The sequence below is a fragment of the Girardinichthys multiradiatus genome, chromosome 18 (assembly GCF_021462225.1).
Source record: "Girardinichthys multiradiatus isolate DD_20200921_A chromosome 18, DD_fGirMul_XY1, whole genome shotgun sequence".
Lineage (NCBI taxonomy): Eukaryota > Metazoa > Chordata > Actinopteri > Cyprinodontiformes > Goodeidae > Girardinichthys > Girardinichthys multiradiatus.
This window is the reverse complement of record NC_061810.1, coordinates 27,989,750-28,014,487: the sequence shown is the minus strand read 5'-3', so window position 1 is coordinate 28,014,487 and position 24,738 is coordinate 27,989,750. Positions and strand designations below refer to the sequence as shown.

Here is a 24,738-nt window from a genome sequence, read left to right as displayed (position 1 = left end):
TGCATTAACCGAACAGGTGTGGGATCAAACATAAGCAGACTCAATAAAGATCAATGTCACTCCATCATAGCAGTAGGTGTCAGCTTTAAACCTAAAGCACGCAGCGACATCTGGTGGTGGTGTGGAGACGATAAACTGTATGACAGGTTGCCATACAACACAACTGGATTGTGTGCATCAGTGTCATTAATATTTCCCGTGTCTGTTATTCCACTCTCAGTAGCAGAGTTGTTGGGTACAGTAGCCAGCATATTTCCACACACCTGGAAAAATAGAGAAAAAAGATCAGGATGGAGTAAAGACGACCCTACTTATATAGATAGCATAGGAATACCAAGAGGAGTTCCTGATGAATATAAGTTAGCAGATCAAGTAGCAGCAGGTTTTGAATCCACCATATGCTGGTGGTGCACAATAAATAAAAATGTTGACAGAATAAATTACATCCATTACAATGTGCAACGACTAGGAAATAAAACTGAAGAAGGATTCTCAGCCATCCATGAACAATTGTCAGCTACCTCTTTAATGGCTTTCCAAAATAGAATTGCTGTCGATATGCTCTTAGCTGAAAAAGGTGGAGTATGTTCAATATTTGGCCATCAATGTTGTACATTTATTCCAAATAACACCGCAGCTGATGGGAGCCTCACCAAGGCCCTGGAGGGTCTTAGGTCACTTAACAGCAAAATGAAAGATCATTCTGGAGTTGACACCACAATGTGGGATGGTTTTGGAGAAATGTTTGGTAAATATAAACAATTAGTGTTGTCTATCCTTATGTCAATAGCAGTCTTTGCAGCTATTCTCACATTGTGTGGATGTTGCTGTATTCCGTGTATAAGAGCTTTGTGCACTCGCATAATAACCTCTGCTATTCAGCCAGTCAAAACAGAAATGTCAGAGATGTATGCCCTCCTGAGACCTGAGGAGACAGAAGGAGCCAGTGATGATGATGATGATGACCAGGAAGAAGAAGAGACTTCTCTGCATTTCCCTGATCTGTATCTTGACCCTGACGACAATTAGTTGTATACAGTAAACTTAAAGACCTCCTGCTACTTTTTTAATGACATGTACAGATAAAACACACCATGATGTCTTAACTGAAAATCTGAGAAGAAAAGGTTAATGATTGATGTATCAAGTGTTTAAAACATTTATAAAGAGGAGGAAAATGTTAGGGTTAATTAATGATTATATATGTTTTAACTTTAATAGAAGTGAAGCTTGCTGTTCAGAGTGATTATATCTTATATGTACAAGAGCTGCAAGATAGAGACAGGATGTTCTAGAACGTTCTGTCGGTGTAGCTGTTTCTAATCTTATGAGTGTGCATCCCTCCCTTTGTGCTTGGAACATTTTGTAACCAGGGCCTCTTCTCTTATGAATAAAAGGCAGAGAGAGCAGGGGCTGTCTCAGAGTGTGTTTGGAGGATTGTAATTGAGCAGCCTCTGAGACACTCTCACCTGCAGGTTAAAATGAACTAACTTCTCTGTGTCTTTCTTTGTGCAGAATTGTGAAAGTGTTTGGTGTTTAAACCTAACATAAATGGTCCTTCGAGCCGGATACCAAGACGCTTGACGATCCCAGTGGGTGAGTGAGATTCCAGACAAATCTGTGGCCACAGTACTAATACCCTTTCCGGGACTGGTCCCTCCCTGACAGGCTGGGGTCTGACGGCTGACGGTACTCCCGAGGACACAGAGAACCAGTGAGTAGGTCTTTCATTTAAAAGGAATGAGTGATGAAATGCAAATGACCTAAAATAGTACAGTATAGAGAAACCCTGACAATTCTAGACACTATCAGGTGAACTAAAATAGACAGTTAAATTCCGCAGGAGGGTAGACTCCCTTAGTTGAAATAGACTAATTAAACTCTACACAGGACGGCGGAGTCCTCTGTTGAACTAAAATAGACAGTTAAATTCCGCAGGAGGGTAGACTCCCTTAGTTGAAATAGACTAATTAAACTCTACACAGGACGGCGGAGTCCTCTGTTATGTTTTTGTGAAAGTAATTACAGTAAGAGTAAAACGCGTAAAAAAGTGTGACTGAAAAACGTGTGGAAGAGTGAATGGAATCGTAATGACCATTAGGTCCTTACTTTTCATATAAACTGAAAACAGATAGTAAATGGTGAGCCTTTGTGGATGCTTGTAGGCAAGAAAATCCCACCTGAACAGGGTTGAAGTGGATTTTACCACAACTGAATTCTTCATCACCATACTGTTTTCAAATACATAAATCCAGTATTTAGAATACACCAGGTATTAAAAAACATACTGGATCTAAATCTAGTTCAAAATGGGAAAGGGGCCCTTGGACAGTAATGTGTAGAGGAAAAGAAATTTGCAGGTACAGAGCATTTATACCAGTTGCCTCAAAATGTGATTAAAAACTGCTTTTTTGAAATATCTATCCTTTTCCAAACTCAAACAGTTTTCAGATATGTCTTCATTTTAGTTGATCCTGTTCATTATTTTTTTGTTGAGGTGAAAAATGATAGCAGAGTGAACATCTTTAAGTAAGTTTAGAGGGTGTACTTTATTTTTACTATGACTGCTCAATGCACAATTTTAACTGTCTTTATACATGAATTCTAGATTAGGTTATTTTTTTCTAGCAAAAATAACATCCCTGTTGGATGCATGAAGCTGTTGCAGAACTTCAGTGACACACTGCTGTGTCCTAGGAGGACAAGGGAGCGTTATCGCAGATCTGTCCTCTTATAACATTCACTGCTCCCAACAAACACAATAAGTGTTCCCTGTTGTTATTTGCTCAGTTTTTTTCACTTCTTGTAAATAGTGTTGTTGCTTTTTATGCACAAATGTACAGAGGTTGGACAATGAAACACCTGTCATTTTAGTGTGGGAGGTTTCATGGCTAAATTGGACCAGCCTGGTAGCCAGTCTTCATTGATTGCACATCGCACCAGTAAGAGCAGAGTGTGAAGGTTTAATTAGCAATGTAAGAGCACAGTTTTGCTCAAAATATTGAAATGCACACAACATTATGGGTGACATACCAGAGTTCAAAAGAGGACAAATTGCTGGTGCACGTCTTGCTGGCGCATCTGTGACCAAGACAGACCACCACTAAGAAGGACGAACCACATCCAACAGGATTAACTGTGGACGTAAGAGGAAGCTGTCTGAAAGGGATGTTCGGGTACTGACCCGGATTGTATCCAAAAAACATAAAACCACGGCTGCCCAAATCACGGCAGAATTAAATGTGCACATCAACTCTCCTGTTTCCACCAGAATTGTCCGTCGGGAGCTCCACAGGGTCAATATACACGCTGCTATAGCCAAACCTTTGGTCACTCATGCCAATGCGAAATGTCGGTTTCAATTGTGCAAGGAGCGCAAATCTTGGGCTGTGGACAATGTGAAACATGTATTGTTCTCTGATGAGTCCACCTTTACTGTTGTCCCCACATCCGGGAGAGTTACGGTGTGGAGAAGCCCCAAAGAAGCGTACCACCCAGACTGTTGCATGCCCAGAGTGAAGCTTGGGGGTGGATCAGTGATGGTTTGGGCTGCCATATCATGGCATTCCCTTGGCCCAATACTTGTGCTAGATGGGCACGTCACTGCCAAGGACTACTGAACCATTCTTGAGGAATTGACGCTGTATTCCTGCCCACAGCCATCAGCATGTACAACGGCTCTTTGAGGAAACCTTCATAATATGAGCTATAACAACATTTAATTTCCCTTTGGGATTAATAAAGTATTTTTGAATTTGAATTGAATTGAAAAGGAGGCCCTACACCATACTAATAAGTTATTGTGGTCTAAAACCAGGTGTTTCAGTTTCATTGTCCAACCCCTGTACATGCATATTTTGTAATTGTTTAAAAATCACTATTTAGTTGCATATTTCATTTAATCTAAGTATGTTATTTTTAATAACTGTACAGTATTTTCTTTCTGTTATAAATTATCCTTTACTATACAGTTCATTATTTTTATTATCGATTTTAATCATTTTTGCCTTTGTGCGTATCTGCATGCTTCCATTTGCCTTTCTCTTTTATTCTGGTACGCATGAATTTCTCCACTGTGGGACAATAAAGAATATTTCTATTTCTATTTTTCTTTTTGTTCTTTGTGTACATTCTTAGCTTTGTCTCTCCTATTTTACTTTCTCTGTCAGTGTTTTGTCTGCTGACTTCTGCATTTGAATCCACCAACTGAATCATCTCTTCTGACAATAATACAAATAAGACCTTCTTTTTATTGCTAAATGGAGCTAAATAACCCTGGTACAAATATGCGCACATTCATGCATGTTGAGACATCAGTTCGAAGATCAGACCAAGAAACTATTTTTTGTATTAACTAAACTGTTTTTTTTTTTTTTTTTATCAACCAGAAATGCTCACTATTCAAAATCTTTCTATATGCAACCAAACAAGTCTGTAATATTCAATTCATCCTGATAAGAATCTGGAAAGTTGGGACTAATACTTGTTGTGAAGAGCTTTCCATATATTTCTTAATTCCAGCAAACAATGCAGTCTGAGAAGCTTCCTGGCTCTATCATTACAATCCTGATAATGTATTTTGTCTATTTTTATCTGCTCCTAGCAGCTTTCACATATTCATTTGCACATTTAGGATTTGTATATGGTAAATAACTGGGACTGGATAGAATGATTTGCAGTGCTTTAAATGTGTAGCTGATCATAATTTTTTCTGTGGCTCAGTCAGCTTTCTCTCACCCTTGCCCAGACCCTGCTGTTTCTTTCTCTAAGGCTGAGTTGCAAGTCTCCGTCCGGTGTGAGCTGGGCAGACACCTGAGGCAGCCTGAAGAGGCAGGAAGTATTGCAAATCTCCTCTGCAGACACATATCGCTCACACAGACAGCTGAGGCACCAGCAGATAAGAAAGGAGACAGGAAATATCAGACATGTCAGTCTAAATATTTACAACCTGGGTTACATAGGCTCAAGTAGCTTTTGCAGGATAATTTAAATCTGTAATAATTCAGAAAAAATAAATGAGACTCACATGCCCATCTCCACATCCAGAGTTCCTCCATGCGATCCACAGGTTATATTACAGGAGTGGAGGGAGGGTGAGACGCACTCTCTGGAGGCTGCTAATCGTACTTCTCCTGTGCTGCACCGTCTGTTCACCTGAAACATAAAACCAAAGACACTAACATCTGAGTAGGCTAAAAACACAAGTATGTTGCTGTTTGTCTCATCAGTCTGAGTGGAACCTTTAGATATGCCTCAAGCTAACATTACAAAGATCTAAACACAAAAATCAATATTGATGCAAATACTATGTTTATAAAGTATACAGCACATTTTGTTGACCAATCAGTACTGACCTCAGGCTGGCAGTCCAATTCACTATCAGAAGTAGAACTTTTGAAGTCCAGCTCATTGTAGTAGATAAAACCAGTTCGGCACAAACACGATCCATCAGAATACTGGAAAGCCCGATTCTTCCCAATGCAGGTACAGGAAGAGGAACCTGCAAATATTATTTTGCAGCGCACACAATTATTTTAGAAAATAATTACTATAAAAAAATGCCCAAATTCTCAAAATATTAATAAGAGAATAATTAGTTTTATTGCTTACAGTCCATTAGTGTATTTTTTGAAATTCAGCACAAACTGAAGTTATTTATTTTGACAGCTAATTTCTAATTTAAGAAACTAATGACAACATTTTTTCTAAATGTAATACAATTGAAGATTTTTGTGAATATCTTAAGAACAGAAAGTCTCTTTCGGTAAAACAACACTTGCTGAGACAGTTGGAAGGATTTACAAATGGCTGACTTAGTACACAAGATGGTCTTTTGTTTTGTTCCCGTTTAATCAAATTTAAGATAAGTGAAAGAAAGGCTATTTATGATAAAATGATCACTACTTCTTTAATTTCACACAGATTTCTGCAATTATTGACCAGTGTCTTGAATTGGAATGAGCAAATAAACTATACATAGATTATCTTGTTATCTAACCAAGTGATGAGGTGGAGGAACTGCCACATGGAAAACAGGCCTTCTGGGCAGGCAGGTGGTTGAAGGTGTTGGTTGGACAAGGGTGACAGTCGTCCATTTTCTCAGCACGGGTAAGGTTACCAAAAGTGCCAGGTGGGCAGGACTCCGGCTGGCCGTATCCCTTCCCACAGACATACCCCAGAGGGCAGGGATTACTCTTGTAGTTATCCGTGCCTGGTCAAAGTGGGCAACAAAAAATGAAATGTTGTAAATTTAGGTGAAAATAAACAATTACTTTCTCATAGTACCTTGGGGGCAGTAGTATCCTGGTGGACATGGAAGGCACTGCAGACTCGGGGAAAGGTATGGACGATAAGTCCCCACTTCACACAAGCTACAGCTGCTGTTGTTTGATCCTCTGAGTCCACTCGTGCTGACAGGCATGGATCCTCCAGCACAGGATTTCATTGCAGAGCTGTTGGCAGGGCAGTAGTAGGGATATGGGCATCTGTGGAACAAGTTTATTATACAGCTTTAACCCAGACCTTGTAGAATCAGCTAGTGCCCATTTAAACAACTTTACTTTGTTGAATCTTTTATGTACTCACAATTGTTTAGGGTTGTCATATGAATATGATCCCTCGGGGCAAATATAACCTTCTGGGCACGCTTGAGGATCAGACGTCTGAGGTCCACAGTATGAGCCGGCTCTGCATAGCTTCTCTGAAATTGCACCTGGAGTACAGTCAAAAACTCATTACAGCCACAGGACCTCATCTGAATGTATTTAGAAAATAAATATATATAAAGACTCCTACCAACGGGACATTGATACGAGGCCCTGCAGGGGATTCCTTCCACGTTGGGCTTTCCTGTAATGCGAGGGTCTGGGCAGAAGGTTCCCCCTGCACAGGGTTCACAATGGTTGGGTGCAGCAGCTCCAGGAAGCTGTCTCTTGGTCCCTGCTGGGCAGAAGATGGGGGGTCCAGTCCCACTACACCAGAGGCCAGGTGGGCAGGGACTGCTGTTATACTCTGTGAGTCCTAGAAAACCCCAAAAGTTATTTAGTCATTGTAACCACAAAACATTTAGCCCTGGAAATTGATAGCAGTTGTGGGGATATTTTGTCAGGATGGAAATGATCCTCCACAATCAACACCTGGTGACTTTCTTAAACTTAACAAAAACAACAGTGATTTTCCTCTAATTAGTGGCATTGGCACACATTAAGTTTTGTTACAGTGACTGACCGCAAATTTGTGCCTGTTTTTCCAAGTCAAACCGCGTTCGATATGAACACGAAAAGGATGGAGCAGAGCGGTGGAGGGTAGCCAGAAATTATTTATATTCCATCAGTTTCACTGGTGGGGGGTTTGTTTCAGAAGGAAATCCAACACAGCGATAAAAGCAAACAAACGTTTGAGAAAAAAAAAGGAAAACAATTATACACATACAGTGCCATGGAAAAGTATTTGCCCCCTTATAGATTTTGTCCTTTGCTTTTCTTTCACACTTAATATGTTTTATTTGGAATATGCACATTACTTGGAAATGTTTTTTTCTGCCCCTTTTTTACACTTCTGTCATGTACCAACTTGATTTGAGGGATGGACCACTTCAACACGTGCCTGGCCGGTAAATAAAAAAAAATAAAAAAAACCCTGAAGGTAGAAGTAAATTTGCAGCATCATCAACCTCACATATTCAGCAGCACTTAAAATACCCAACACTCAATAAAATACCCAATACTCCAGACGTATTTAATGACTGTATCAAACCTGAAGTTCTTTACGACTTGTTATTTAAAAGGGAGGTCTTTTAAAATTAGAGGAGGAACAGGGAAATAAACTATCTGCTGAGCATTAGCCATTAACTTGAATTACAATAGGGCTCAGTTTCAAGCCTAAAGCTTTTGTAAAAGGGATTAGAAAGACGTTTTTCTCTGAAACTGCACAACTCAATGATTTCTGTGTCCTCAAGTGACAAGTTTTAAATTCAAAGCCTTTCCTCATCATGCATTTCCTTCTCTTATCTCAGGCAGTGGTACAGGCAAAAGTATTTTAGAAAGAATATATATACACTGCTCAAAAAAACTAATGGGAACACTCAAATAACACATCCTAGATCTGAATGAATGAAATATTCTCATTGAATACTTTGTTCTGTACAAAGTTGAAAATGCTGACAACAAAATCACACAAAAATCATCAATGGAAATCAAATGTATTAACCAATGGAGGCCTGGATTTGGAGTCACACACAAAATTAAAGTGGAAAAACACACTACAGGCTGATCCAACTTTGATGTAATGTCCTTAAAACAAGTCAAAATGAGGCTCAGTATTGTGTGTGGCCTCCATGTGTCTGTATGACCTCCCTACAACACCTGGGCATGCTCCTGATGAGACGGCGGATGGTCTCCTGAGGGATCTCCTCCCAGACCTGGACTAAAGCATCCGCCAACTCCTGGACAGTCTGTGGTGCAATGTGACGTTGGTGGATGGAGCGAGACATGATGTCCCAGATGTGCTCAATCGGATTCAGGTCTGGGGAACGGGCGGGCCAGTCCATAGCTTCAATGTCTTCATCTTGCAGGAACTGCTGACACACTCCAGCCAGATGAGGTCTAGCATTGTCCTGCATTAGGAGGAACCCAGGGCCAACCGCACCAGCATATGGTCTCACAAGGGGTCTGAGGATCTCATCTCTCATCAAAGAAATGCCACCCCACACCATTACTGACCCACTGCCAAACCGGTCATGCTGAAGGACGTTGCATGCAGCAGATCGCTCTCCACGGTGTCTCCAGACTCTGTCACGTCTGTCACATGTGCTCAGTGTGAACCTGCTTTCATATGTGAAGACCACAGGGCGCCAGTGGTGAATTTGCCCATCCTGGTGTTCTCTGGCAAATACCAAGCGTCTTGCACGGTGTTGGACTGTGAGCACAACCCCAATTTGTGGACGTCAGGCCCTCATACCATCCTCATGGAGTCGGTTTATAACCGTTTGTGCAGACACATGCACATTTGTGGCCTGCTGGCGGTCATTTTGCAGGGCTCTGGCAGTGCTCCTCCAGTTCCTCCTTGCACAAAGGTGGAGATAGCAGTCCTGCTGCTGGGTTGTTGCCCTCCTACAGCCTCCTCCACATCTCTTGGTGTACTGGCCTGTCTCCTGGTAGCGCCTCCAGGCTCTGGACACTACGCTGACAGACAGAAAACCTTGTTGCCACAGCTCACATTGATGTGCCATCCTGGATGAGCTGCACTACCTGAGCCACTTGTGTGGGTTGTAGATTCTGTCTCATGCTACCACGAGTGTGAAAGCACCACCAACATTCAAAAGTGACCAAAACATCAGTCAGAAAGCATCGGTACTGAGAAGTGGTCTGTGGTCCCCACCTGCAGAACCACTCCTTTATTGAGTGTCTTGCTAATCGCCAAAAATTTCCCCCTGTTGTCTATTTCATTTGTACAACAACAGGTGAAATTGATTGTCAATCATTGTTGCTTCCTAAGTGGAGAGTTTGATTTCACAGAAGTTTGATTTACTTGGAGTTATATTGGGTTGTTTAAGTGTTCCATTTATTTAAAGATCATTTAAAATATAAAAATGTAAATTCAAGCTCACCAGATAAAAATATATTAGGTTGAGTTTTACACTCCAATACAGTTAGCAGAAGAGAGGGGATATAAGTAAGGTAAAATAGCAATAAAAGTCATGATAAAAGCGATGTCTTGAAATCTGTATGCTTGATTTAAGCTTTTAAGAAATGTTCACTGTTAAATCCTTTACATGGTACCTGTGCTGTTACAGTTTGAACCAGGAGGACAGGGCAAGCAGTCACCCTTGCTGCCTGCTCCTGGGGAAGCTCGATAAGTAAACATAGGACATGGCCGGGGTCCAGTACCAACACTGAAGTCACTTCCGGGCAGACCGTCACAGTAATGACCAGCCGGACACAGATGAATGACTGGGTTTCCTGCAAGCAAAAAACTCCTTATATTAAGTTAAAAAAAAAAAGGCTTTCATGATGCAACTGGTTTTGCTACTTATTGTCCTAATATCAGTTTGGGAGGTAAATCTGTATGATTCTGGTAAAACTCATCAAGCCCCTACTACAGGCACACAATCAATGCTGCAAGTATATGCGGTGCATTGAGTAAAAGCAATCATTACCCTTGAACTTTTTAATAGGTTTTATTGGGATTTTATTCCATAGACAAACAAAAAGTTACTTATTCACATCTGAAAAGTGTCTGATGCACTGCAGTCAGTCTTCTTTACTCTGATACCCCTAAATAAGGAGGAATCAATTCAGAAGTCACCTGTATGGTGAATACAGTCAGCCTGTGTGTAATTTAATCTCAGCATAAATAAAGAAGTTCAGTGAAGTTCTCAGAGGTTTGTTAGAGAACATTTGTCACTGCGTTTGTCAGGGAGACCCTTGTGCAGGGAAAAGGAATGTTTCTTCCAGGTTTGGGAGCAGTTTACAGGACAGCAATGAAGAGGAGGGGTAAGTGGTTATTGAATGAAGAGATGTTTGATTATGTGCAATGATGATGGAGAGGAACTGAATTTTACTCTTGCAGGGTGGTGAACATATCCTCGGGGAGTGAGGTTGACAAGCTGTGGATTGCTAATGGTGTTTGTTTTCTTCTTCCAGAGGGAAGATGGTAACAACAGCAAAGCTGTGGAGGGTGGACAGCCAGGTGAATAATGGTGGTGGTATGGAGAGGTTCATGCAGGGGATCCAATGAGGAGCGACCAAAGGAGCAGTGAGGAGATTCTTGGGAGGGGATCCAGAGGTGAGTTCATCGGTAAACTCTAAGAAACAAGACGGGAGAGAGGACCTGAGGACTGTAGAAAATGTTTCTTCCTGGAAGGTGGACACACGAGGTGAGCTTAGGAACATAACATAAGAGGGCTACAGATAAGAAGGAGCCTGATTACTACTTAGAACATTCTGACATCTTCTAGGGATCGACTTCTCTTTATGCTCCTCCTGATTGGTCAGTCACACCCTGCAATCAGAGAAGACACACCTACACACACACACACAAGAACACACACACATTACCCTGCACACAGATATGACAACATAAGTGAACAAACAGCAACATGAAGACCAAGAAATGCAGCAGATAGGTAAGGGATAAGGTTGTGATGAATTTAAAGCAGGTTAGGTTATAAAACAATATTCTAAGCACCTCACAAACCACTGTTCAATCCATCATCCAAAAAGGGAAAGAATGTGGCACAACTGCAAAGCTACCAAGACATAGCTTCTCCAACCTAATCTCACCAGCTAGGCAAGAAGAACAATAATTAGAGAAGCTAGAGGCTTATGGTAACTCTGGAAGAGCTGCAGAGATCTACAGCATAGGCATGGGGATCCGTCAACATTATTAAAGCCACTGCTCAAAGAATGAGAAGTACCACTGTCAGTTTACCAGAAGTGATGGAGAAGGCTTGGGAGAAGTGGAGAGACGTGCTCTGATCAGAGAAGAAGAAAACATAATTTTTTGGGGCTTCACGAAAGCCGCTGTGTGTGGTGGAAAACACTAACATTGAACACACCATCCCCATCTTGACACATGGTGAGGGCAGCATTATGCTGTGGGGAAGCTTTTCTTAAACAAAAACAGTTAAACTGGTCTGGGTTAATGGGAAAATAGATGGAGTTAAATACAGAGTAATCCTAGAATAAAACCAGTGAAGAGGCTGGAAAAGCATGGTATGAACATTTCTTGTGCAAATTGACATTTTTATGTTGGAGACAGTTATCTACAGCTGTGGATCAGCCTTTTTCTAGACCACTGCATAACAGGAAAACGCCTTTGTAACAGTTTAGCACTGATTAGTATAGATGAAGCTTTTCCTAATGCAGACAAGACTAAAATAATGCTCTGTTCCGAATCTAAGAGACAACAAGTGATCCACTCAGCTACAACTTTAGAAGCCAAAAGTAAAAGAGGTGGTTACCATGTAGAAATCTCTGTCAATCTTAATCGATGAGTGTTTCACTTTTAAATGGCCAGTTTAAAATGAGGGGCTGCTTTCAAGTCCATATACCTGCACTAAAATTGATAAAAGGGGTTTTGTCTATTCTGCTCCATTTACATCCAACAAGCAGCAGGCTGACTGGAAAATGACACAACATGTTAAATTGGGTGCATTTATTATTTGAGGCTGATTCCATTTATTTATTTTGTTTTTGGTAATCCACTTGTGATTTCTTATTTGTTTTTTGTTGGTTTTTTTTGTTTATATTGTCGCTATTTTCATCTTGTGTTCAAATTGGGCAACATTTAGCAATTTAAGTTGTAAGTTAAGCTGCCAATCGTAGCCAAGTCTGTTTTGGAAAATAGGGATGTTATCTGGTTAAATAAAGATTAAATAAAATAATCTAAATAAAAAGATTGAGATGGAGGTTCACCTTCCCACAGAACAGCTACCCTAAACATAGATCAGAGCTACAATAGAATGTTCTAGATTAAAGTACATTCATGTGCTAGAATGGCCCAGTCAAAGTCTACACCCTGACTAATCTTAAACAATAAGCAAACATTGTACTTCCTGCCTGTGCCAAACATTTCAGACCTTCCCCAGAAGACTTGCAGCTACAGCACATGATTTATTTACTAAATATTGACTCAGAGAGGTTGAATATAACTGTGCACCACACTTTCAGATTGAATTTGTAAAGATAATTTGGAGAGCATATATCCTTTTTCTTCTTGCACTACTTTCTGTTTGTCTATCACATAAACTCCCAATGAAATATAATAACATTTGCAGTTATAATCTGACAAGCTAGAAGGGGAATGAATATTTTTGCATCTGTGCCATCACTTACCAGGTTTGCACCAATACTGTGGTGGGCAGGATAAGCAGTCCTTTACACTCACGGCCCCTGCAGAGCTCCTGACTGTATTTGCAGGACACAGCTGAGCTTCTTCTGTACCTTCAGGACAATAAAAACCTAGAGAAAAGGAAAAAATCAAACACTCTTGAAGATGAGGAAAATGCATTTCCGGAACCAAAAGAAAACTGAGCAATTTAGATATCTATGGATGTTTTTTGTTGATGTTTTCAAAAATTGATGGAGTACCTGGTGGACATGGGCCTGCACACTGCACACCCCACTGACAATGGGTCATGTTAGACACTGATCCCTGAGGGGTGAAACCTGCACTCCCAGAAATGCACAGATACCCTGCAGCACAAACACCCTGAATCTTACCAGCCCTAAAAAAAAAACATGGTTTGTAAACATAGTAATATCAATATTTTCTCATTGCATAATTTTCATCAATCATATTAACAGTGCATACTAAGATATTTTTTTACTTAGTTAAACCTTTCAATGATATAGCTTCCTGATGTTAATGCGTAAAATAAAAGTGGAGGTTACTATTTGCCATTGGGTATGTGCATATACGATGTGCATATGGCAAATGGTGTGAGTGCAAGAAGGTCTGAATATACAGTATGTGACAGTGAGACACGTGCAATGCGAGTTTTTGCATGCAAGCACCCGATGCAAGATGATTCCAGAGTACCTGCAGAACTTCCCTGGAGGGCATGGCAGACACTCTTTCTCTTCCTGTAACCCACTCTGGTTTGAATGGGTGTATGTCCCATTAGGGCAGGGCTGTGGCACCATTGTCCCTAAAGAAAAAGACACAGTAGTAAAATAATAATTACAAACCGTCTGTTGCTGTCTTTCACCTGCTCACCTGCTGGACAAAATGAGTGTGGAGGACAGGGCCATGGGTTTCCCACTACAGCCACCTCACAGAAGAATCCAGGTCGGCATGGGAAACAGTTCTCCGACCCCGGGTTTGGTTGGTATTCTCCGGTAGGACATGGCAAGGCCATTGCAGATCCCTCGGGACAGAAATGGCCCTGGGGCAAAAAAAAACAACAAAAAGGCACATCCAATTTGGCAGGACATTAATAATGAACAATGCAGCATATGCAGATTGAAAAACAGAAAAGAGAAAAAAATGTGAAAGTAATAATAGATGTGTACATAAATAAACATACCTTGGGACAGAGGAAAGCATATGGAGTGGTTGAGGAGAAGTCAAATGGACAGTAAAAACCAGCAGAGCATGGACCACTAGGGATAGCCAGCCCATCAGAAGAGCAGTAGTGTCCAGCAGGACAGGCAAAGCAGTTTTGCATGGAAACACCTCCTACAGTAAGAAGAAATACTTGTTGTACATAATGAGGCAAAACATTTTCAAAAACGTCTTTGAACAAAGATAGGAATTGGGAAGATGGGAAGTTACTAAATACATTTTTTTAAATTATTTTCATATAGTGCTTTGCAACAGGATTCATATCCTTAATATCCTTCATATTTTGTCACATTGCAACCACAAACTCCATATTATATTTTGTTCAGAACTTTTGTACAGCCAGAGACTGAAAATGTTGCCTATTCTTCTTTGCATAATAGCTCAAGCTCAGTCAGGTTTAATGAAGAGCATTTATGAACATAATGAAATAGCTCTAACTCTCTGTTTATGGTCATTGTCCCACTGCAAGGTAAATTTCTGTCCCAGTCTCAAATCTTTTGCAGCCTCTTACATGTTTTCTTGCAGGATTGCCCTGAGATCAGCTCCACTCATCTTCTCGTGTATTCTGACTAGCTCCCCATTCTTTTTGGAATAAAGGCACCGAAACACAATGATGTTGCCACCATTATGCTTAAAGACGTTGGTGGTGTGTTCAGGATGGATGCATTGTTGATTCCAATACAGGCAAGAACAGAGAAATATGTTATTTCCCAGGGCTGCAAGATGAAGACGACAACCTTCTGTTTTTAAAGTCCTTGTTTGGGAGTCAATGCAGCTTGTTCTTGATGCATATTCTGGATGCATATTCTGAGCAGAACTTTTTACTTGCATAGTGTCCAAATAACATGATGTGGGTGGAGTGGGAGATAAATATACAGACTCCCTCTGGGTTCTGCATGTTATGAAATGTCCTTACTAGCAGAAACTTTGTTGTTGTTCCTGCAGTCTCAAGTACGAGATATGTATTGGCCTTTTGTTTTATGCTACACCTGCTGTTTTTCATATTGGCCAAAAAGTTCAATTTTGGTCTTATTTAACCAGTGCACCTTCTGCATTTCCTTCCACTCTCTAGTTTGATTTGCCATCTCCAGCTCCTCCAGGGTTACAGTGGGCCTCCTCACTGTCTCTCTGATTGTGACTCTCCTTACCAGGTCTGGGACATCATAATGCTGTTTGATCACTAATGTTCTCTAACAAACCTTTGAAACCTTCAAAGAAAAAACTATATTTACAGTGAGATCAAATTAAATACACAGAGGCTATTCAATAATTAAGGGGACTTCCTCTGCAGTGGTTGCTCTGGAATTTATTTAGGGTAATGGTGTTCCTAGTCAGTCTTCAAGGGTCAGTTGTCTTGCATGTTTAGATGCGTTCTACACTTAAATCAAATGAATGGTTCATTAACAGGTAATGAGAAGATAATTCAGCTGATTTCATCAGCTGTGTTGGATCCGATACATCTAAAATATCCAAGACACCAGCCCACAAGGACTGGAGTTGTCCATCTCCGATTTGTAGATATCAGATTAAAGGGGGTTTAATACCAATTCATAACACACTTCTGCAACTATTATTTCTCTATGTATACAAAAATGTAAAACCCTGTATCATTTTTATTATGTAAAGAGGGAGGTGCTGGTCTATTACATTACATCCTAATAAAATTCAATCAAATTTGTAGTTTTAATGTGACATGTGAAAAAGCTACAAGGAAATGGATACTTTTGAAAGGAAATTTGGATGGGGATGTAACCAAAAGATGTACCAGTTGCATTGCGGATACTCCCAGCAGGGCATGGAACTGGGGTGAGAGACCCTGCTGGACAATAGTGTCCAACAGGACAGGGCCCATTCCTCAGAAAGATTTCAGAACTCTCAGGTGTTGGCACTGTGGCTCCACTTTGGCAAAAGTAGCCCTGCAAACAAGGACCTACACAAAACACATCAACACTATCAGTTCGATTACCTCCAGCTAGTTAAATCAAGAGACCTGAACGTGAGTATATTTTAGTGCAAAGCTTAAATAATATCAGTAAACATCTTAGTGTTTACCTTGCGGAGTAGAAGCTCCATATGAGCTACAGTACACTCCAGAAGGACATGGCAAGCAGGCAGATAGAGAATGAGCTCCTGTTTGGTTGTTGAAAGTTCCTATAGGGCATGGCTGAGGCAGGACTGTCCCAGCTGGGCAAAAATGGCCTAAGAAACAGAGCAATTATATACCATGAGCGGAGAAATAAAAGGTGGATGGCTGAAACAAATTGCACATTTACCCAAATGAGTAAACCACTAGAAGTTATACTATTGATTTTACACTTTTGTCCTCACCAGCTGGGCAGATAGAGGGCTCTTGAGTAGCTGAAGTGGGGCACATGGTTCCTCTTAGGCAGACCATGCACTGAGCTGCTCCAGGGACCGGACCGTAAGTGCCAGCTTCACAGGGCACTTCGCTCGCTGTGCCAACAGGACAGCTGTAGCCAGCAGGGCAAGGGTAACCACGGAAGCCATCGGACGGTGTGGGACTGAAGCTTCCTCTCAAACAAACATAACTGTAGGTGTAAACCAAAAAAACAAACTTCAAATCGAATAAAAGATTACCCGAAGCATCAATTAATGAAGCCCAGCAGACAGTCAGTGAGGATGTGTTCCTCCAGTAACACTTTAAGATGGGTGTCTACTTTGGCCAAGCAATTCTGGCTTAAACCAATTTGTACAACTCAGTGAATGTAATGAGGCTCACCGAGCAATTTCAGAATGAAGGGAACCAGTGTCAGTATTAGAATAATGAAGCTGACTCTGAGAAAAAGCTTAACCATTTTAAAATGAACTTTCTCTTCGTTGAAGTCAATAATACAGGGATGTTCTCAAGCAGTTACTTGTAAATCATTTTTGAGGTTCTTAAAAAATACAGGACTGTTTTCAAGAATTTAGTTGGGAGTATTTGACTGATTGAGGGTCTTCCCGGCCCCCACATTTTGACAGCCTTGCTTATTGAATTTGAGACATAGATAAACAAAGCACATTATCCCCAATCTAAGTAAGACAGCTTCACAACAGATGACTATTGAATCACTAAAGACCTAAAAACAGTCGTGCCCAAACGTTTTGCATCGCAAGCCAAAATCGTCAAATCAAAAGTACTCAGTTTTCTTTTTTTTTTCCCAATCTATAATGCAAAATACTTTTATTCTAAATTGTTTTGCTTTTACCTGCTCAGCAAAAAATTCAACTTGAATATTATTATAAAACAAAGTAGTCTAATTTTTGTAGAAAATAAATTTTTGTAGCCTTGATAAAATAAAGTTGTACAGTCCCGAATGTTTTCTACTTGGTCGGTCTAGAAAATTCTTTTGGAATGTTTCCAGCAGCAACAACAATAACAACAAATTTCTTTGAAAACACTTGCTGTATTTAGCCAAGCTTAATAAATGCATATGTCCAAGTCTGTTTTTTGAGAAAAAAGATGTATGTTACTTACTATGAAATTAAAATCAAATTAAAAACACATGGCTAATAAAAAAAAACAAATGTTGTGGTGATCCCAACATTTAATAAGATAACTTTGTTAATAAAATATTATAAAAAGTCTATATCAACAAAAGTTTCAAAAATTTCAGAAAATTATTTTATTTTATTATGCTTTAGAACTTAAAAAAGTGGCCAATAACAGAACTGACAAGATATTTGTTGTTTAATTATTAAAGGATAAGAAAATAGTCAGTATTGTTGTTTATGAATGTTTGAATAAAACTGTGCTGATATATGAAAATAAAAAAAATACTGTGAAATTGCTATGATAAATGGACAAGCAGCCTTAAAGTGCCGGAGTTGAGAAATACCCTGTTGCCAGGGGGCTCCTCCAATGGCATAGTATGTGGTGTGTGACATTTTGGGATGGTTGAATGCATCAGACTTTAGTGGATTTTTCTTCAGTAACAGTGACGCTTACATAGATTTCAAGTTGTTTAAGGAGAGCAATACAGTTTAATGAAGCGTGAGGGTTATATAAACATTCTGACAAAGCTTTGGTTCGGTCCAAGTTTCTAGCTGAGTGAGAAACCATTATGTTCCCAAATACCAGACTTTAGTGATAGCTGAAAGTTCCCTCTAATTTGTGTTTATGTTGCTTTTTAAAGTCACATGATGCACTAAAGCATTGCACACTTAGTGCACCTGCATGTATTCAGGTTTAAAACAATGCTGTATCTGTTTGGTAAAAATGGGTGCCAAACCAAAAGGTCTGAACCAAATATTTTCAATGTGTATTTGTGTAACGTCACACCGCTAATTTGTACAAGGTTGTACAAACAGCCTACTTTTTTGTAGCCGACACTTTTTCCATCCTAGATGTTCCATGATATTTAGGGTGTTCCAATGACACAACTTTGCATAGTCTATGAAGCATTTATAACATCACCTTCTCTAATTTTCAAAGCACATCTATCAGGAAAAGTCAGTAATCAAATATAACATGGATTACACATTTTTCCTGACATTTCATGCTACTAACATTATTTTGCACAACCATGGATTAATAATTTTCCGACACAAGCGGATATTCTCTCCTGCTGCACCACATGTCCACTATGACATAAACTTGCATATACGATCTGAGACATGGCGTTGGATTTAAATCTATCAAGAACATAAATCCAAATGAAAGAATCCCAAGTTTGGAGAGAATGACCCTACACCTATTGACTGGACTGTATTTTTAGCTTTTCTAGTCATACTGACCACTAAAAGCACTTCACATTAGAGTCACATTTACCCAGACCCATCACAAACGCGCACACATTCATCCACCGACACACAGATCATTAGGCAATTTGCCCGGGGAATTTTGACATGTGACAGAAGGAAGCTGGAATCTAACAACTTTCGAATTGCAAGGCAACTACTTTTACCAGAGTGTGTATTTTTCTGCTGCATACACATGTTTGACAAATAAGGGCTTATGTGCTAAATACTTATAAATTAATGTTACCTAATTTACATTTTAAGCAATAGTGAAAAAAAATCAAGTCATACAGCAGCTGTAAAAAACATTGATTAATAAATGAAATGTGTCAAAATATGATTCATGTAACTTGTTTTCTGATCTCCAGATATACAGCACACAGAAAATGTATCTTAAAATCATAATCATAAAATTAGAAGAAGGAGGTCAGGAAGTTTTACCCAGCGTGACATGGCAAAGCGCTGGATAGATCTGACATCGCAGGACTGTCACAATATAATCCAGGAGGACAGGGTGGACATTCTTCTGGTGCTTTTAGTCCCTGGGAAATGGCAAGAGAACCAATGGGGCAAGGGAGAGGATGACCAGTGCCAGATGGGCAGTAATGACCAGATGGACAAAGATGGCCATTGGTTGAATTAACCTGGAATAGAAATGTGAAAAATGTGATGTAAGTTACAAATAATTGCAACGTTTTTATTGTGTAAAACATTTACCAAGATAGATACAGCACATTATCCATTTGTTTTGTTTCTTATGTAGTATTACACAAAGTGGTGCCAGTGAATAATATTTTAACGAGTTTCAAACAACATAGGGCAAGGGTCAGCAACCTTTACAATCCAAAGAGCCCTTCTGACCATCTCTCCTACTTTATAATCATAAAACCTATTTTCCTTGGGAAAAAAGATTACAGTTTATTTTTAATGTTTTATTGGTAACTTAAAGACCTATTTAATTTAATCAGAATTTTAAAAAAAACGTTCTCTTGTAGATGGAACTACTGAATCTACCATATCACATAGCCTTTATATGTAAAACTGCTGCTCATTTTAGGTTTTAGGAGCCCCTGTGTGGAGACGCTGACTAGCCTCGTGCAACTCTGGAACCGCACATTGCAGACCCTCGGTATAAGGGTAAACAGAAGAACAAATGTACGAAGGACCTTTTTCTTTTGACGACAAATCAAATCAAATTGCAGAAGCCTTAGGATATATTGTTTTTTTTTAAACAGGGCTGTATTTTATGAGACTTGTGGTTGAATATACATGTGATTGATAAAACAAACTGTAAAGCAACAGAGGAAAAGCCTAACACCTGATTCTCTGTAGAGTTTGGACTGGTTGATCCTGCAGGACAGAAATATCCCTCCTGACAAAGACCTGAGGGCTGTGACAGACCAAACTGAGAGCAGAACATTCCTGCAGAAACAAAACAGAAAAACATTAAAGAACAAACTTCACCACGATGGGCAGCATAAAAGTACTGTCCAAAAATGCATTGTGGTGTGGTGTAGATGCACAAAATTTCCCTCACCAGCAGAGCAGGGACTGCAAGCATTAGGATTGGAGGCTCCAAGACGACTCTGTACTGTGCCAGGAGGGCAAGGGAACTCCTGTCCTAAAATCTGCCCTGCAGGACAGTAATGTCCAACAGGACAAAGTACAGGCTGGAGAGTACCTTCATCTGAGACACACCAAGAAAAACACTAAATTATAGAAATTCAATTGAAACATTGCTCAATCATTTACCAGGGTGAATAGCGACATTAAATACAGGTTTAACAATGAATTAGTCTATCTTTCTTTTACTCTAAAACAATTAACTATCATCAGCTGCTTAATCAAATGCACTTCAGAAACATTTTGAAGAACAGGTTACTTTGTTGCTCCTATAAAAAGACAATACATTAACTAAGTCAATCCATTTAACAATTCATCATCACAAAACAAACAAGACACTCAAGAGTACAAAAGCACTGTAAAGACATTGAGAAAGACATCTGTCACATTGTCTTTTGATTGTACTTTCGCTTAGCATAATCTTTTGAGTCCTACCTTGACAGTAGTATCCAGGGATACAGATGGTGCAGTTGTCTTGGTGAGTGTTGCCCATTTCAGAGCTAAATGTTCCTGCAGGACAAGCCAAGGGGACTCTTGTCCCACTGGGGCAAAAGAAACCGGCTGGACACAGAGCCTGATCTGCTTTAGTGGACCCCCAGTCACAATAAAACCCTGCCTGGCAATCACCTGGCAATGGAAATCACAATTAAGTAAATTCATTGCTGTTTAATATAATATCTGGTAATGTAATAATCAAATTACACCTGTTCAATTTTCATTTTATCCAAATGAGATACATCTTTTATTTCATCACCTGCTCTAAGTCCTTCCTGGCAGAATATCCCAGGTGGACACAGAGATCCTGTCCTGTTGTCAGTTGGATTTGGGACCTTTGCACCCATCAGACACAGAAAACCAGCAGCACACAATCCCGAGGGCTCAACCAAACCTTCGGATCCACAGAACTGACCTGCCGGACACATTAAGCACTGACCTGCAAACAAAAAGACTGGCAGTTGTGAATTCAGTCCTAACAGCAAAACAAGCTATCTGCCACATGCACTCCATCCGCATATGTTTGAGGTGCTGATAACTCTGCCAGATCTTTTTTTGAATTTGATCAATAAAAAAGTAAGAAAGGAAACTCAGACCTCTACCTGTAGAGATAAGACCCTGGCTAGAGCTGTAGGTTCCTTTAGGGCATGGAATAGGCTGATTGTCCAGACTATCTCTGGGACAGATATACCCAGCTGGGCAGGGCAGAGGACTGGAGACTCCAAGAGAAGTCCCTCTGCTGGGAGTGGGATTCAGAGGCTGGCAGTGGAACCCAGCAGGGCAGGGAACACATTCTTTCTGACCAGGTAAATCCTGGAACCACCCTGGAAAAAGTTTTTACAGGAAGTATCAAAACCTAAAAAGATGAAGAATTTATAGGCCTTAAAATGAGAGCCTTTGTAGCATTAGTCATAGTTTACCAGGTGGACAGGGTTTACAGTCATCTCTGCCTTTGCTTCCGGGATCATTTTGGTAAAAACCAGCTGGGCAAGGTGTTGGGACACTGGTGCCTTTTGGACAGTAGTGACCTACTGGACAAACGCCTGCAAATTCACCTGATGCTGGAGAAGCAGACTGAGAACCCTCTAAACAATAGTAACCTGGAGGTAGAGAAATTTTAACAAAATTGAATCAGATGTTTTCATTCATCCTGTGAGTAGTTTTTTACAGCCCCCTGTGGTGGGTGCTCATTTGTACACCAGCTAAAGATGTGTAAACAATATTAAAATAATTTATCTATTTTTGCTGTGCCATTATGTCACAGTGGAAAATTGTGAAAATAAAAAGTGGAGAAAGCACCCCAAATTAAGACTTATTTTTTAATCACTGGTGCTATACGTATGTGCAACACAGTTAACTTTAAGAAATTTAATGTAACCAAATCATTTTTAATTAATATTTTTACTTTTTTACTTGATCAAATAGTCTCAAAAATGTTAATTAGTGATACCCAACTTTCTGTTTTCCTGGGGTAAAAATATTGCGCTTAGCCACTCTTCAAAATTGGAAAGTCAAAAGAACATGCCAATCAAGTAAAGCAAATGTGTGCCGATCAAAATAAGTCAAAAAATGGCCGCACAAAAATAGCTACTCAGAAACACTTTATTTCTATAGTCAATGCAATGTTTTCATAAAACGATTAAAACAACTATTTTGGGACAAACAAGAACACAGTTTTATCTCACTATCACAAACAGCAGGAGGGTAAGAGAGGCTAAACGTTCTCTACAGCTAGAGAACAGCAATGGCATCTTGGGTCCACCGAGTCTACACTCTCTACCTGCTAACCAGTTGCTTGGGAAGCATTCCAGGAAAATCCTTTTCCGTCTAACCATGTACTTTAGTCAAATGAGATGAAGATTGTCATTTTTGGCAACAAACAAAGAATATGTGGAATAATTGTTCCCGCCCACTGTTAAGTAAAGAAAGGACCCTGTGATGCTCTGGGCCTCTTTCTCTTCTACAGGCCATGGGAACCTTATTAAACTCCATAGCATCATGAAGTCCTTAAAGGAAAAAGAGATTAAAAAAAAAATCTTAATGATTCTGCTAGAAAATTATAAAAATGGGTCGACATTGGGTCTTTTAACAGTGTAAGAACAAAAAGTTCTCTGGACACAAATCAACCTTATTCCATGACCATCTCAGTCCCCAGACATAAATCCTTCGACACACCTGTGGGGTTAGCTGAAGAGAGGGGAGCAATGAGAAGATCCAGGACTCTGGATGACCCAGAGAAATTGTGCAAAGAAGAATGGTCAAAGCTTCAATCTTGTGAATTATTATAGCAAAAGACTAAGTACTCTTCTATTGACAAGTGAGGGCAGTATGAAGTATTAACAGCAGGGATTGACAACAATTGTGTGATGGTGATTTTCTTAAAACTATCATTCCTAATGTGGAATTTTTTCCCCCACTTAATAAAGGTACTTAAACAATGGTTGGAGTGAGATTACACACCTGCAATAAAAGACCAATTTATTTGAATGGTTTTCACACATTTTTACCAGATTTGGCAATACGTCTGGAGGGCACCAAGTTTACCTGCGAGGCAGGGTCCAGAGACTGAAGAGAGACCAGGTTCTGAACAGTAAAAACCAGGACCGCAGCTCTGACAGTGAGAACTGTCTGCAAGCCCACGTTGTTCGCTGTCACAAATATTGTAAAACACAGAAATAGTTCGTAATATTATGCAAGGAAATTAAGATTGGTAGTTCTTCATATAATAGTACAAAAACTAGAGCTTGCTAACAGGTTGAAAGTTAAATTACTTGGAAATCCTAAAGAAATGTAAATATTTAAAAAGTCTTACTTAGAAAATCTTGATTATCATACAATCAAAACTGCAAAATCAATAAAGTTTCAGCTGAGATCGTATTTTTCCAGATAATATGGTATGTGGCAAGGAAAGACATTCAAAGGTTTACCACGTACAAAGATTCTGGGATTTCACCTGTATGTCCCTTTAGGGCACGGTTTTGGTACAAAAGTCCCCCTGGGGCAATAATATCCAGGTGGGCATGGGAATCCCGTCAAACTGTCTGATGGCGAATGCTCAAAGGCTCCTTCAACACAAACGTACCCCTCAGCACAAAGCCCACTGGGGAAAGTCCTTCCTGAAAGCACATTTTATTTCAAGCGTTATAATACAGAAACAACACAGCACCAAGACAAACCTGACTTTTTAGGACTTCATTTCATATGTACAAGACTGAACACAGTCATTCTGGGGATCGATGTCATATTAATTTTAGGCAGTTAACAATGCATTTGATCCTCTCTTTTTCCAAGGTGGAATGATGTTATAACATACAACAGCAGTGAGCTTTAAAACCCATAACTATTTCTTAGGTGGGTGCAGCAAGACCACACTCTTTTTGTGGCTTTCAAAAAACTTGTGGCATAATTCATCAGGAATAAATCTTAATCAAATAGGTCGGTTTGCTCGCAGTTTCCATGGCTTTTAAGCATAGTCCACAAATTAAAATAGAGTTGAGGTTCCAAAAGCTTAATATTAGCCTGTTTTTAGGTATTTTAAAGCCATTTTTAATATTTGCTTGGGATCACTGTCTTGTTGGAATACCCAGTTGTGTCCAGGTTTCAACCATCAGGTCCAAATTGTGAGTAGTTTGTGATCATAAATGATCATAAACTGGATAATGCTGGAACACTAGTAATACTGTCAACAATAAAGAAAGTTTCACATTGCCATGGACTGAGACGATGTGGAGCAAGAAAGGGCCAAAATGTACACCTTCAAGATGGACTGAAATTGCAGCTGCACACAAGGACAGGGCCAAGAGTTTCTGAAAA

At 39.8% G+C, this 24,738-nt stretch overlaps 1 protein-coding gene across 1 annotated transcript in view; it reads right to left on the bottom strand.

The window, feature by feature from the left end:
- Positions 1-4,722: 4,722 nt before the first annotated feature.
- Positions 4,723-24,738, bottom strand: part of si:ch211-286b4.4 (zonadhesin) — a 28,354-nt gene continuing 8,338 nt past the window's right edge. The window contains exons 10-34 of the mRNA XM_047392736.1: positions 23,879-24,041; positions 23,470-23,573; positions 21,846-22,025; positions 21,528-21,749; positions 21,185-21,364; positions 20,866-21,057; positions 20,345-20,494; positions 20,126-20,229; positions 19,249-19,451; positions 16,396-16,616; positions 16,120-16,266; positions 15,833-15,997; positions 14,030-14,181; positions 13,720-13,888; positions 13,543-13,651; positions 13,092-13,228; positions 12,837-12,962; positions 9,780-9,959; positions 6,796-7,020; positions 6,586-6,712; positions 6,286-6,485; positions 5,999-6,211; positions 5,355-5,500; positions 5,027-5,154; positions 4,723-4,882 (exon numbers count right to left, since the gene is read on the bottom strand). Coding sequence (XP_047248692.1) covers positions 4,723-4,882; positions 5,027-5,154; positions 5,355-5,500; positions 5,999-6,211; positions 6,286-6,485; positions 6,586-6,712; positions 6,796-7,020; positions 9,780-9,959; positions 12,837-12,962; positions 13,092-13,228; positions 13,543-13,651; positions 13,720-13,888; positions 14,030-14,181; positions 15,833-15,997; positions 16,120-16,266; positions 16,396-16,616; positions 19,249-19,451; positions 20,126-20,229; positions 20,345-20,494; positions 20,866-21,057; positions 21,185-21,364; positions 21,528-21,749; positions 21,846-22,025; positions 23,470-23,573; positions 23,879-24,041 — 4,103 coding nt within the window. The remainder of the gene's footprint in view (positions 4,883-5,026; positions 5,155-5,354; positions 5,501-5,998; positions 6,212-6,285; positions 6,486-6,585; positions 6,713-6,795; positions 7,021-9,779; positions 9,960-12,836; positions 12,963-13,091; positions 13,229-13,542; positions 13,652-13,719; positions 13,889-14,029; positions 14,182-15,832; positions 15,998-16,119; positions 16,267-16,395; positions 16,617-19,248; positions 19,452-20,125; positions 20,230-20,344; positions 20,495-20,865; positions 21,058-21,184; positions 21,365-21,527; positions 21,750-21,845; positions 22,026-23,469; positions 23,574-23,878; positions 24,042-24,738) is intronic.